General features: G+C 38.2%; 1 protein-coding gene across 2 annotated transcripts in view; it reads left to right on the top strand.

Moving 5' to 3' along the window:
* Window positions 1-13,312, top strand: part of Tgfbr3 (transforming growth factor beta receptor 3) — a 209,987-nt gene that overhangs the window by 120,326 nt on the left and 76,349 nt on the right. For both annotated transcript variants that reach the window (XM_004841284.4, XM_004841283.4), the window contains exon 4: window positions 11,679-11,816. In XM_004841284.4, the coding sequence (XP_004841341.1) occupies window positions 11,679-11,816 (138 nt within the window). The remainder of the gene's footprint in view (window positions 1-11,678; window positions 11,817-13,312) is intronic.

The following is a 13,312-nucleotide window of genomic DNA, read 5'->3' as shown; positions in this document are numbered from 1 at the left end:
GGACCCTAATACGATCACTTTAGGCATTTTAAAGTGTGTGGTTTAGTGTCATTTGTATAGTCACGGTGTTGTGCAATCATTACCACTATCTTGTTCCAGAACATTTTCATCACTTCAAAAAGAAATTCCATATCAGTTAACAGTAACTTCTTGTTCCTCATCTTCCAGTCTACTTTCTAGCTCTGTGGATTTGCTGGTTCTAGACCTTTCATGCCATATAATCATACGACATGTGGTCTTTTGTGCCTGGCTTTTTTCACTTTGCATAATGTTTTGAAGGTTTCTCCGTGTTCTATCATGTATCAGTACTTCTTCCCTTCCCTTTTTATGGCTGAATAATATTTTATTACATGAGTAATACCATGTTTTATTTACTTCAAATCACATTTTATAGAGAGATTTGTTATGAGTCAGACTTCTTTTTCTCTGACTGAACATCACAAACAGAATTTCAGCTACTTCTACAATATCCTAGTAACTTTGTCATAATTGAATTTGCAACCAAGGCCTACATATTTTGTAATGCACTCCTCAACTCCTGCTTCTACTTTTCTCACTTTGACTCTAGTTACTGCTTGCTAGTGGTATGAGTCAGAGGCAGAATCACAGAGCATATTAGTTTTGCTAAAATGAGAAAGAACTAGAGGCTATTGATTTAATAAGCATTAGTGGCTTGGCCAACTTAGAAAATAGAGCTTAAGCAGTATGACCTTGATATCTTTTAGGACCTTCCAGACTTTGGTCAGAATTAGAAAATTCTTTAGCAATATATTATGAAAGGGTATGTCGGACCCTTCTCCATTTACATGGGAAACCAAGCCTTTGCAGTATTTTTACTTTCTAAATACAGACACTCCTCTTGTTGTTTAGCAGCTTAGTTGATATTTGAATGCCTTCCATGTTAATCACACCAAGCAGAAGTCAGATAGTAGAAAGTTCATTTTACATATAAAAAATGAGACTGTGTAAAATTAAAAATTAAGGCACAGTATTTCTGTATATTAATGTGGAACCTAATTTCTTAGTATCAAATATGGGAAACTTTAACTATTCACATGGTAGATAATTTATATCTTCTCTTTTTCTGTGGCTCTATTACCCTCACAAAGTCTCAGTTGTATGAATTGATTTGTCAGCGTTTAAATTTGCTGACTGTGCTTTGACAAAACTGTAGTATCTTGTTGCTGGGAAATGAACGACTAGTCTTGTATTAGTTATATAACCTGAAAATCAAATGGGTTGTGTTATAATTTACATTTATTTCATTCTGAGGTAAAATCTACTCCTAAGTTCCTACCATGACCCTCAGTTGTGATTTACCTGTAAATAAATGTCCACAGGATCATTGTTCACATTTCTTATAATTTAGATGTTTTGCTTATTTCTTTAACTTTTTATTTTCCTTTTCCTTTTTCTGTTTTCTTTTAGAGTAGTAGAAAGTACTTGAAGGATCCTTTGGCAAACCTTTCAGAGCTTTCAATGATGACAAATGGCTGATTGTTCACCACCACTGTTATAGAGTAACTTCATTGCCTAGTATCCTACTTTTTTTTTTTCTGGTACTGAGAATCGAACTCATGACCTTGTGCTTGCCAGGCAGGCGCAGCACCACTGAACTACATCCCCAACCCTCCTACTCTTTATGTTTCTTTCCAGTCAGAACACATGAATTGAACTGCCTCAAGAAAATATGAAATTTATTCATTCGTTTAATTTTTATTATGGTCTTGTGAATTTTTGTTTCAGTGATTCTAATTTATTATTTTGGGGCTTAGGTCTCAGTTTTGACCAAATGGTGCACCTTCAGGTTAGTTCCTACATCCTTGTGACATAATTAATTTGTAACACTTCCTTTTCTAGCTTAAAAAGATGCTTCAGGCTAATCTTATGCTTATTCTCATCACCTTGGAATCAGCCATTTCTCCAAGAAGCCCTGATTTCTTTTGATGGGAGTGGTGCCAGAAACCAAGGTCTGGCTTACCCAGGATATAAATGGGATATTTTGATAACTTTCTCTTTGAAACTTATTTTGGAGCTAGGTGTGGTAATGAATGCCCGTCATCCCAACTACTTGGGAAGCTGAGGCAGGAGGACTGTTAATTTTCAGGCCAGCTTAGGCAATTTAGGGAGACCCTGTCATAAAACCTAAGAAGGGCTGTGGGTGAAGCTCAGTGATAGAGTTGTTGTCTAGTCTCAATCCTTAGTTGTGCAAAGAAGAAAATTTATTCTGGACACAGACCAAATGGATTCTACAAGCCACAGTTTGAAGAATTCTGCTGTAGGGCAACTCACTCCTATCACTAGCATCTTCTGAAAGGGCAGGCCAGGCCACACTGTAGTTAGTCCTCTGCTTTCAGGTGAAGTTCCTGGGTTCCATGCAAGCCTGTGGACCAATGAGAGGCCACTCACCAGTGGCTGGAGCTGAGCCTAGCACTTGGCAATAACAGGCTGTGGAGCTGTGCTTGAGGCAGTAGCTGTTTCCCAGACACTCAAAGACCTGGCCTGGAAAACTTGGCTGGGTTCATCCCTTTCTCTGTTAATTGGGGTAAGGGTTGTATCTATAGGTGCCTCTCCAAAGGTGTTGGCATTAGGAGCTTCCGAGAACTGGATACCTTCCCCATAGATTGAGAGGAGTAGAGCTTCTAAGCTTCCCCTAAACCCATGGCACCAGCTTTAGACTGTGCCCCCAGCCTGATGAGAACAGAGGCAGGTGTATTTAGTGTTAATATCCAGCTTAGGCCTAAATACACCTCAGAAGTCTGGCACTTTTATAGTGGCTGGTCCTGTTTACAGTTTATTTTCCTCCTCTGCTAAATCCATCTTGGCATTGTACAGTCGTTCTTCTGGATCAATGCAGCCTTTTTAATTCTCCCACTAAAGACAGTCTGTGGCCCTGTATAGTCAGGTCCATTCTCAACTGAATAAAATTGTCCTTTATGTGCAGTAAAATCAACTTATGGAATTGGGTATAAAACATCCAAGACTACCTTGTTTTTTCCTCGTGTTTATCTTTGGCTTTATACAATATGTACAGGAAGAATTATATAAAGCAAAGTGCTGAAGCATCACATTTCTAATCAGGCAAACTTTTCTAGATTGTAAACTTAGTGAGCTACAGCACACCTCCTTTAACTGAAGAGAAATAGGATTGCCATTCTGGTAATTTATTAAATTTTTAAAATTATTGAATGCTTGTCAAATAAAAAGAAAAAATATGAAATTTAAATCTTTGCTACTTTAAGAAGATATTATCCTATCTTAGATACTTGTCAGCTGGAACATGCCAAATTCCACATGCATCTTTTGGTGCCTTTCCCTTGGCTTTCCATGATGATAGGTTCTTCACCATGAAAAGGCATTGCAGGGATCAATGAAAATGGATTGTGTGGAGGAAAACAGGCAAAACTCCTGAGCTCTGATGTGAACATTGCAGACTGCATTTGCTCCCTTGTGCATGAGGCTTTTCTGACACTATTTATTGCCTGAATTTAAAGCATTTACAATTCTATACTTCTAAAAGATGGTGGAACATTTGGTCAAAGGATTTTTCAGGGAAAATGCTCCCCAACACAGTCCCTTGGTTTACTCTAAGTCACGTTTTCTCCTTATATTAAGACAGATCATGTAATGTTGAAACAAGTTTCTCTGAAAACATTTCCTTAAAATCATAACCTGGTTGGACCAGGATACCCTCAGGGGACCAAGACTGTGAACTTCAGAAGTTGTTTTTGTTACAGCTTTCAAAGGAAACCAGATTCACAGAATCCCCAAGGTTTTCCTACCCTGACTAGGATTAGTTCCCTTAGAGAATTTAGCCTAATCCACATATGGACTGGAGCCCCTGGAGTTCAAGGAATGATTGGTTTGCACCTCTGCTAACCCTATGCTTTGTAGAAATCCAGAAGAAAGTAAATTTCTGCAGACTACCAGAGCCTTATGTTCTTGTGGCCCTCATGCTCCCTGGGGTTATGATTCTCCATTGATGTATCAGAAACACACTTGATTGTGGTTGGCAGATTGAAATTACTCCAGTTCCAGATCATGCAGGAGTTGGGTCTTGCTATGCCTGTTTTGCACACCAGTTTTGAATGATGGTACCAGTGACTCTCTGTGTAATTCCATTCACCACAGTAGTGACAGAGGCCATTCTAACATCGTGTTGTTAAAGACATATATACGTGAAAACTGGTTTACTAAATAGGTAAATAGTGAAAACAATTTCAAAGTATAAAAGACTTGAGAGGAAGTAAATTTGCATAGCACATAATCATACAGAGCTTTGGGTTGCATATTAGAAGCAATAATAAAGTGATTGGAATGACTCTGTTAAGTGCAAAAGGAAATGTAAAAAAGATAAAAGCAGAATTTTCCCACTTTAGTCAATGTGCAAATATTGCATTCTTTCAATTTGCCTAGAATTTTAATTTTTAACTATTTTAACACATTGCATCGCCTAAATAAAACCATTTAGAATTCTATGCCTTTAAAAAATAGTAGAATGCTTGGTCAAAATTTTTTATTGTTATGTACCCTTGAGAAGGAGAATATGTTTCAAAGATTTTTTCACATTACACATACTTAAATTTGCATAACTGTTAAAGATAAACTTTCCATTTTCATTTTTGCCTTATATGGTCCCCATACACATGATAAGCTGTTCTAACCTTTCCTGTACATACAGAAGAGAATGACAGTCATGGTGTTTGTTTCTACAAAGCCTGAATGTGGCTTTGGAGTCCTCTCCAACATAGGTCCAGACAGCCTGTAGCATTCGTGTTGGTGGTTACAGTCGATTTGCTTTTCTTGACTGTTTTAATATTTCCTGTTGAACTTGATAATGAAGTTAATGTTTTCTTTCTAGATGCCCCCTCTTTCGGCCATAAAAACAGGACAGTATGTCTTTGTAACCATTATTTGAGTCACATTTCATTGGTAAATTTTATTGCTTCTTCTGTTCATTTTTCAGAAGACTTGTTGATTACTTACTAGATGTCTGGCCTTGTGCTAGGTCCAAGGATGCAGAAATGAGTGTGACTTTGAAGAATGCCCTGAGGATTTTCCAAAGTGACAGAGAAGACAAACATCTAAACAGGTCACCGTAGTGCCTGAGAGACGGGGAAGGATTCCTCTGGAGAGTGTGCATTGTGAGCTGAATGTGGTGGGTCATCCGGAAACTTGGTTGTCGTGCACATCTGGCTAAACCCTAAAAGGATGTAGATGGTGTGCACGTGACATATATAGTATGATATTCACACAGCCTCTGCTCAGTACTGAAGGTCAGTAGAAAAGTCCCTCCCAGGGTCTTCACACTGGCCTTTAGTAGGGTCCTGCCAAGGGCCTTAGTGGCGTTTTTCCACCAGCACATACCTGCTCCTGGGTCTCTACTCCCCCTGGCTCTCTTCCTCATAGTGCCGTGGGCTGCTCTGGGAAGTGAGACCCAGGGTCCCTGCAATCCCCTTGCAATGCTCCCAGGACCCCTTTAGAAGGTCATGACCTGTAGTTTCATAAATACTCTTCTGTTTATATGAGTTCTTGCCCCTCAACCCCCAACCCAAATTTAGTTCCCAGTAATTTTCCAGGGCATTCAAAATATGGAGCAGGGAGGGCAGACTTATTTCTGCATCAAGTGTCAGACTTTTATTTTATTTCCTCTTTTGTAATCATAGTAGATTATTTTCAGAGGCTCCCAGGGAATCCAGAATCATGTTCTTGTTGGGGTAGTAGGGATTAATGTGGGAAGTGACGGTGTCCTTCTCAGCACAGTAAATGGTTTTAAGACAAAACCTTTGAGAAAGAGCTTGGCATCATCTACCAAGCCAGTGTGAAATATTTGACCCCAGTGCTTCTGTAGAACAAGGAGGATGGTCAGCTGATTCTCTGGGGGAAGGAGGGAAATACACTAATTGGTGTTCCTTTACAAATTAAGAGAGGTATTTTTTTTTAAAAAAAGAACTGCAGATCTACTCCTCCAAGAATATTTTAAGCCAATTCCCAAATGGTGAAAGACAAGCAATGGCAAAAAAAAAAAAAAAAGGTCATGTGTAGGGATTCTTCCGCCCAGAATATCCTTTTAGACACTGAAGCAGAACTAAATACTGTTTCCATCCCCAGAAATCAGTTGCACATTTGAGTTTCTAAAAGTCACATTGCCTGAATGTGAGATTGAAGTGTGGGATGTGAGTGTCTTGAAAGAGGTTTGTGCCTCTCTGTCTATATAATGTATGGGTGCCAGGAGGCCAAGATTCGGGATGTTTTCAGTTACTACCAACACTGTTGCCAAGTGATGCCTCTACCTCTGAAGAGGGGACAGATGATGGCTGTATACAGATCGGCCTGTGATTTTATGGCTCTTGGTTATAGGCATGCTGTTGGAATTCTTTTTTTATCTTAGTGTAAACGGATCATTGAATCATCCATTTCAGAGCATTATTTGGTCTTGTTTTAGATAATAGAAGTCCTCTGGTAGTGTTTTGGATGACTTCATTGCTTCATGGGTCCACAGGGGCTGTTCTAAGAATCAGAAATGTTGAAATGAAACCTCACTAACACATTAGCAAAATTGGGAAACTGTTAAGACTCTCATATCAGTTGTTTTGCTCACTTTGCTTTTGTGTGTTTTAACAGACTCCAGGATTGGGGGCCTTACTATTAAGAAATCTTTTGAAATCTCTATGTCAGGAATGTCTTGCATCTAGACTGTGAATTCTGGGAAATTAAAAAACAATTTTTATGTGGGATATTTCCATAAAGAGAGTAGGTTTTTGTTCCTTCCTATAAGTACATAAATGATTTTCATAAAGTGATTTACAGAGTTTGAAAAAATATATATATATATATGGTTTTTCCTAATAATTCTTGGAAAACTAAGAAGCCTTCACCATAAAAAAGTCCGGAGAATATTGTTCTTGTTATTTTCTGGTGATAATGTGAGAAAGGCCATACTTCCCAAATGAGAGGTAGAAAGATCGTCTCTCCATTCTGAGACTTAGGCCCTGTAGAGTGACCTTGACTTTGGACAAAGTTGTATTCAGATTCCCTGGAAAAACACTCAGAAAAGATTTGCTTTGAATTTCTTTATAAAATTACAGCTAGTATGTTAGTTGAAGTATGTAGGTAATCTCAGAAGACCTAGAATAATAAATAGATATTGCAGAACTGATTAGACCAATTTGCTTTCCTTTTAGGGAAAGAGATCAGTGGGGGCAGTGGCTACACGTGGCAGACTTGCTCTTTCTCACACCCCCAGGAAGACTAAACATTCAGCATAGTTTGAGACAAACATGATTAGACAGGGACTCGGACTGGGCTTCATGGACCAGTATGTGATCAAATTATGGGTTTGCAGAGGCCAATGAAACCCTAGAAACTACATGTGAAAGTTTGTTAGTTCTGAATTGTCACCTGTTAAGTACTTTCCCCAAAAAGATGACGTCTTACGACCAGAGTATGCTTTCTAGTTTACTTAAATGGAACTATTTTGTTTCTGTTTCTACCATTAGAACTTTCCAGCCCTTTACAATTAGTTGCTGAACCTGAGATAATGGACACATAACCTGGAGTTCATGAGATCTGTAATAGATGTATTTTCTTGACATTGTCTGCAAAATTTTATGTAATGTGGATTTTTTTGTGTTTATGTATATATGAAGAGAGGGTTCATATTGCACTGAGATCTCAAATGCTCTCTAACACCCAAAGATTAACATGATTTGGAGACTAGTTGCTGTCCCTTCGTGTGGAGTACAGCCCCTTCCCAGCTTATATCACCCTATCTTCAATTCCATACTGCTTTTGAAGGCCTCAGATTAAGCTGTTACATGTATTTTTATATATAAATGTGATGAAGGATTGAGGTTCAACTCTTTGAACTACTGCTTAGATTTCTCAGATAGGAATTGTTTGATACCATTTGTGTTGTTACTCCATGAGGTATTTTTTTGTGCAGCCTGCCTCAGCTCTCACCTTAAGACCACAAACTCTGGACAATCTAACTGTGCAAAAACCTCAGCAAGATTCTTATGATTCTAATTATTATCTGTTCCTGAGCTGTAACTGTTCCTGAAGAGGATTTTCTTTTCAGCCTAGGCAAATTAGGCACTTTAGCCATTGAGATAGTGGAGGTATGTTCTCACATTCTTGGGAGCTTTTATGCCTTCATTCTTTTGTTGATTGTTTTTAGTGGTTTGTCTTCCCTTTGGCAAGGTATGCTTAAATGGAGGAATTACTGTATAGAGGAGGAAGATTGCTGAGGAATTAGGTGAGACTGTGCTCATGGGACTCTTTGTCTCTGCCAAATGACCTTTCTAAAAAAAGTATTACATATTTTTCTTTTAATTTCCCAATCATAGTGTGAATTATTCTTTGCAAAATGGCTTTTGGGGCTTTGCCTGGGACCTGTGTGCCAGAGTCAAGAGATTCTTCTTGGCCAGACATTGCCACATACTGAAGAGGGAGCCATTTCCAGGAAAGCTCAGAGAGCTGAAACTCCTAGAAATCTTTCCTTGGTTGTCTGAGCCAGGCCTTGACACTCTGGACCATCTGGGAAGTTTTGGACCTGAGAAGCTTTTTTTTTTTTTAAAGTTCATGTTCATTTAAGATCTGTACTTATTTATTTTATAGTATACCTTTTGAACAAGACTTTTGTGTATTTAAGAGCTTTAAGAATTGTAGGCCTAAGGACTGAAAAGAAAATCACCAGAAAAAGATGTAATACAAATACATATTGTAGATATACACCTGCAGAAACACACTGCTTGCTATTCTTTGTACTATTATGGTGCCCAATAAACAGTTCTCGAAAAAATCAATAGGGAAACCTTTTGCTGACATGTGCTATGCGTGAGTCAGAGTGTTTTGTAGTTATCAGGTACCCTTGGACAAGTGTATCTCTTTTCTTCACTCTTGTGGTGTGTGCTCTTAGTATTATGCATCCCTTTATTCAGTTAACTCTGCAGTTTCTATCTTTGCCTCTGCTCTGTTTCTACTGCCTCTCTCGTTTTCGGTGATTATCAGTCTGTTTATTTCTGGTTGCAAATAACATCCCCAGTGTGTCATGAGACTCTATAACCAAGGAACACATTTTTTTGCTGTAGCTGTATTTGGCATCACAGTTCATTTGGTACTTTGATTTGGCATTATGCTTATGTGAAGTACAAAAATGATCTTAGCTATGTGCACAAATAGCTCCATGACAGTTTGAGTATTGTTTATGTTTTTGTATTTTTTCTGCAGATTAACTAGCTAAATCGCTTTGAGCTTATCTTCAGCTTTTTTTGTTAACCTTTTAGGTGACGTAGATTTATGAGTTTGCTGTGACATTTTTGTTGTTCATGATATGGTAAGCACAGTATTAAATGTAAAGCAGGCAAATCCAACCTGTAGCTCTGGACAGCTAGTAATACCAGCTCTAAAAGATCTTAAGCTTTTAACATTATAATGAGATTTGGGGTGATATTTTTCTTGCCTCAGTTGTGTGGTGCTTGACTATGAACTCTCTAGGTGACAAGGAAACACCATGTAGGGGAAGGCACAGTGCAGTGCTAACTCCACCTGTCATGCCCACCACACACAGTTGAATGGAAACTTGCTTGTTTCAGAATCACGTGAACTTGTGTGACTTCATAAGTAAAAGGCACGGTTACTGGTAATAATGGTTCAATCTTCCTATACATGCATGTGCCTGTGAAGGCAGGTGTCTTGTTATTAATCAGACATGTACATTTTCTTATTTAATTACAAAATTTTGGCTTGTTGTGTTATTTCAGTATTACAATAAAAATAATTAAAATTTTTGTTCTGGAAAATACATGAAATAATATATATAGTAAAATATGCTATATTACATATTTTATATGTGACCCAAGACAATTCCTCTTTGCTCATTGTGGCCCAGGAAAGCCAAAATGTGGTACACCTCTGATGTAAGACATCTTTGCCTACAGTCTGTTTTGGATATTAGGACGTGCTCACTCAATAGTTAACTAACAACACAGTATTAGGTACTAAGTACAAATTATTCATAGAATAAAGTATTTTTGTGATATTGAAAAGTACAGAATTGAAACATTCGGTTGGCATTTAGGGAATGCTTACCATGTTCTAAAGCATGGGTTTTGGAAGATTAGTGCCTTATTTATTAATGACATGAGAACATTCTGTAATAAATGCTGTTGATCATACGCAGTCCCTGAAAAATAGGTAGAGGTACCTTGAGGTTGAAGTGAGCCAGCAATCATGGAGGCTGTAAAGTAGTCAGCGTTTAGTATGTCTCCCTGATTGTCTACAGTCAGATCATAGAGCCAGACCATTTATTCCTCAGAAGGGTTATAACTGTGTACCACTGTTCCCCGTGTATTTCTCAGTCTGTGTCGTTCCAGCTTAAGCTCTTTTTAGGGGATGGGTCTTTTACTGCTCTTATTACTTTATGGTGATCTTTGGTGCATTCGCCAATCTGCTTAAGTGTGTGGTTCTCGCCTCACCTCTCTGAATGGAAAGCTAGTGTGAGGCACATTGAATGAAAGCATTTAGTCTGTATTTCTCTGCACATTTTGCTTTCCTGGGTTCACATGGACTGATGGTGGATCATATACTCCAAGAGAACATTATTGAGTCCATTTTCTCTGGCCTCTTTCTGATGATATAATGATGATAATGGCAACCTATAATAGTCTTTGATCCTCTGTCAAAACTGAGCACAGTGTTCCTGTCCAGACTCACAGTTTTCTTCCTTTTTTTTTTTTGGTGGTGGCTCTATACACTCAGTGTTTATTCTATGTGTTCTTGTGCTTCATTTTGGAAAATCCCTTCACTTTAGTAGCTGGGATGATGACAGCACTGGCAGCTCTCCCGGGAAGCCTCTTTCTCTTTGCTTTCAGCGCTTTTCTTTGGCAAAACTCAACTTTATAGAGGATGGAGCTTACCTGAGAGAGAAGAAAGTCATTTCTCTGAAGGTCCAGAAGGATGACATACCCTAGGGGACTCTGTTCTTTAATTTTTTTTTTTAAGAGTAGGAAAAATTTATTGGTAGAAAGCTTCTACCTAAGAGACAGAAGGGAGACTGGATAGTGGGTTGCCCACCCACCCCACTTTTCAAGGATGTTTTATACAACAAAGCCATGTGGTGAGGTAGGTACAAAGTGGGACAAAACTGTAAGACCCAATGGAAATTTACAAGGTGGGCATGAGGTGGGACAAAACCATGACCAGCCAATAAGATTACAAGTACAGTCACCCAGGTAATATTGATTAAATGGGGGTCAAATGGGGGAGCAAGTCAGGTAGCAAGCGAACCAGGAACTGTTCTTTAATTTTCATCTTAGTAATTTGACTTGAAAGATTAGACAGTACTAGGGGAAGATAACTTTTATTCTGCCTTTGGTACTTTTGAATTGAAAAAGTGTTTCGTTTATCAGTATTCTACTTTGGGGACCTGAGTCTGTTTTAGTTAGAATTAGTAGTGCTGAACCATATGAAATAGCCATATTGTAATAAAAAATAAAAGATCCATTATCAGCAATATCATTTAGTTCGATGTGATATATATCTTATTTGTAGATTTGGAGCTAGCTTATAGGTTGGTCCTCTTAATGGTGAGTAGTGAAAAAATCTCCAGATGCTGCTCTGTGTGATTTGTGTGGCAAGTCAGTCCTAAGATCTCCCCTTGTTCTGTTGCTTCTTAGGTCACGCTGCACCTGAAGCCTATCTCCTCAGTCTACATTCACCACAAGCCTGTTGTGTTTCTGCTCAACTCCCTGCAACCCCTGGTCTGGCATTTGAAAACAGAGAGACTCGCCACTGGGGTCCCCAGACTCTTCTTGGTAAGATTTAAAAAAACTTTTCCAAACTCATTGTTAGCACAAGGTCATAATGAGCCTAAAACTTTTTAAAACGCTTGTTTTCATTGAAATAATAACAGAGTTGAAAGAGTGTTACATTTGGAGTTGCACATTTGCTGATATTTGGATGACATACATAAGCATTCACAGGAAGGAAACAGGACGCACATCTTCTGTGGACACAGCAAGACCTGCAGTCATACTTTGTGTGGCCTGAGCTTTGGTTTTAGCTCTGAGACCTTCCTTGTAGTATCAGCAACATTATAAATACTGTAAATAGCCACTGAGTGTGTGGTCTCTGACCACAAAATAAATATGCACGAACCCATTATATTTGTATATAACACATGCCTAATTTCTGATATGAGGAGCTGTTTGTTGAGAATGTGACACAGCTCCAAAATGAAATCATTTGTATTTTATTAAAAAAGCTGGAACCCAGCTCTCATGGAAAGATCCAAATATTACCTACTATTTGTAAATCATGTCCTTTTGAAATTGCCAGAACATTTCAAGTTTGCTAGTTGTGGAGAAATAGATGTGTTGTTTGGATGGAATTTTTGGGATATGATATCATGTCTGATGATGAGCAACACTGCAACTTGGTAGTAATAACTCATATTGTCTATTGCGTGAGTCCTAACTGTAGAGCCTTCGGCTGTTAAACCTGTCTTGCTTAGAAGCATCTAAGATGAGTGGTGTCCTCAGTTAATAGCTTCCTTTTTGCCTAGTAGTAGTAAACTTTGCCTAAGAAATGGCTTCAATCCAGCCATTGAATTTGGATTGGGTAATTTCTTGTCACCTACATTGAAGAATACTTTTGAAAACTCAAAGGAACCCACTGAGTAAAGTAAGAACCTATAGCAAACAGTTAATAAGTAGATACGTAAGTGAGGGAAGAAGGAGAAGCCCCTCTTTAGAGTAGAATTCTAATTATTAAATGTGGAGGAATGATGGAGTTAGAAAAATCATCATTTTGGGGACATCATAATAAAGGTTGATGATGCCAGAATCATTGAAAGATGCTAAATCTAGTAGAACTAGAGAGAGTTTGGGGAATAATATATTTGAGTATCCCCCAAATATCTTCTCCACAAATTATTTATTAATTATGGAAGAAAATAATTATGTACAGTGGAGATACCCGGCAATTCTTTAAGTGTTCAGAATTAATGTCACCAGTATGGGGTGAATGGACATTGTGTACTGGTAAGTGAGAAAGAATACAACCAGTTACGTGGTAGTCTTGCTATAAATGCATATGGCCTGAATCTAATGATGAGAAAAAACTGGATAAAACCAAACCGAGTGACATTTTATATAATAACTGGCCTGTCCTCTCCAAAAAATCAGTTATGAAAGGCTAAAGATTGAAGACTAAAGATTAAACAAGACTAAAAGACACATATGGTCTTAAACTGGATCCTGCTCAGTAGGAGTGGAGAAGTTGCTGTGAAGGACATTATGTGCACAGTGGA

This window comes from Heterocephalus glaber, unplaced genomic scaffold, assembly GCF_053883595.1.
Source record: "Heterocephalus glaber isolate CG9 unplaced genomic scaffold, H.glaber_assembly_v1.0 deba00001442, whole genome shotgun sequence".
Taxonomy (NCBI): domain Eukaryota; kingdom Metazoa; phylum Chordata; class Mammalia; order Rodentia; family Bathyergidae; genus Heterocephalus; species Heterocephalus glaber.
This window is presented reverse-complemented; position numbering and strand designations above follow the sequence as displayed.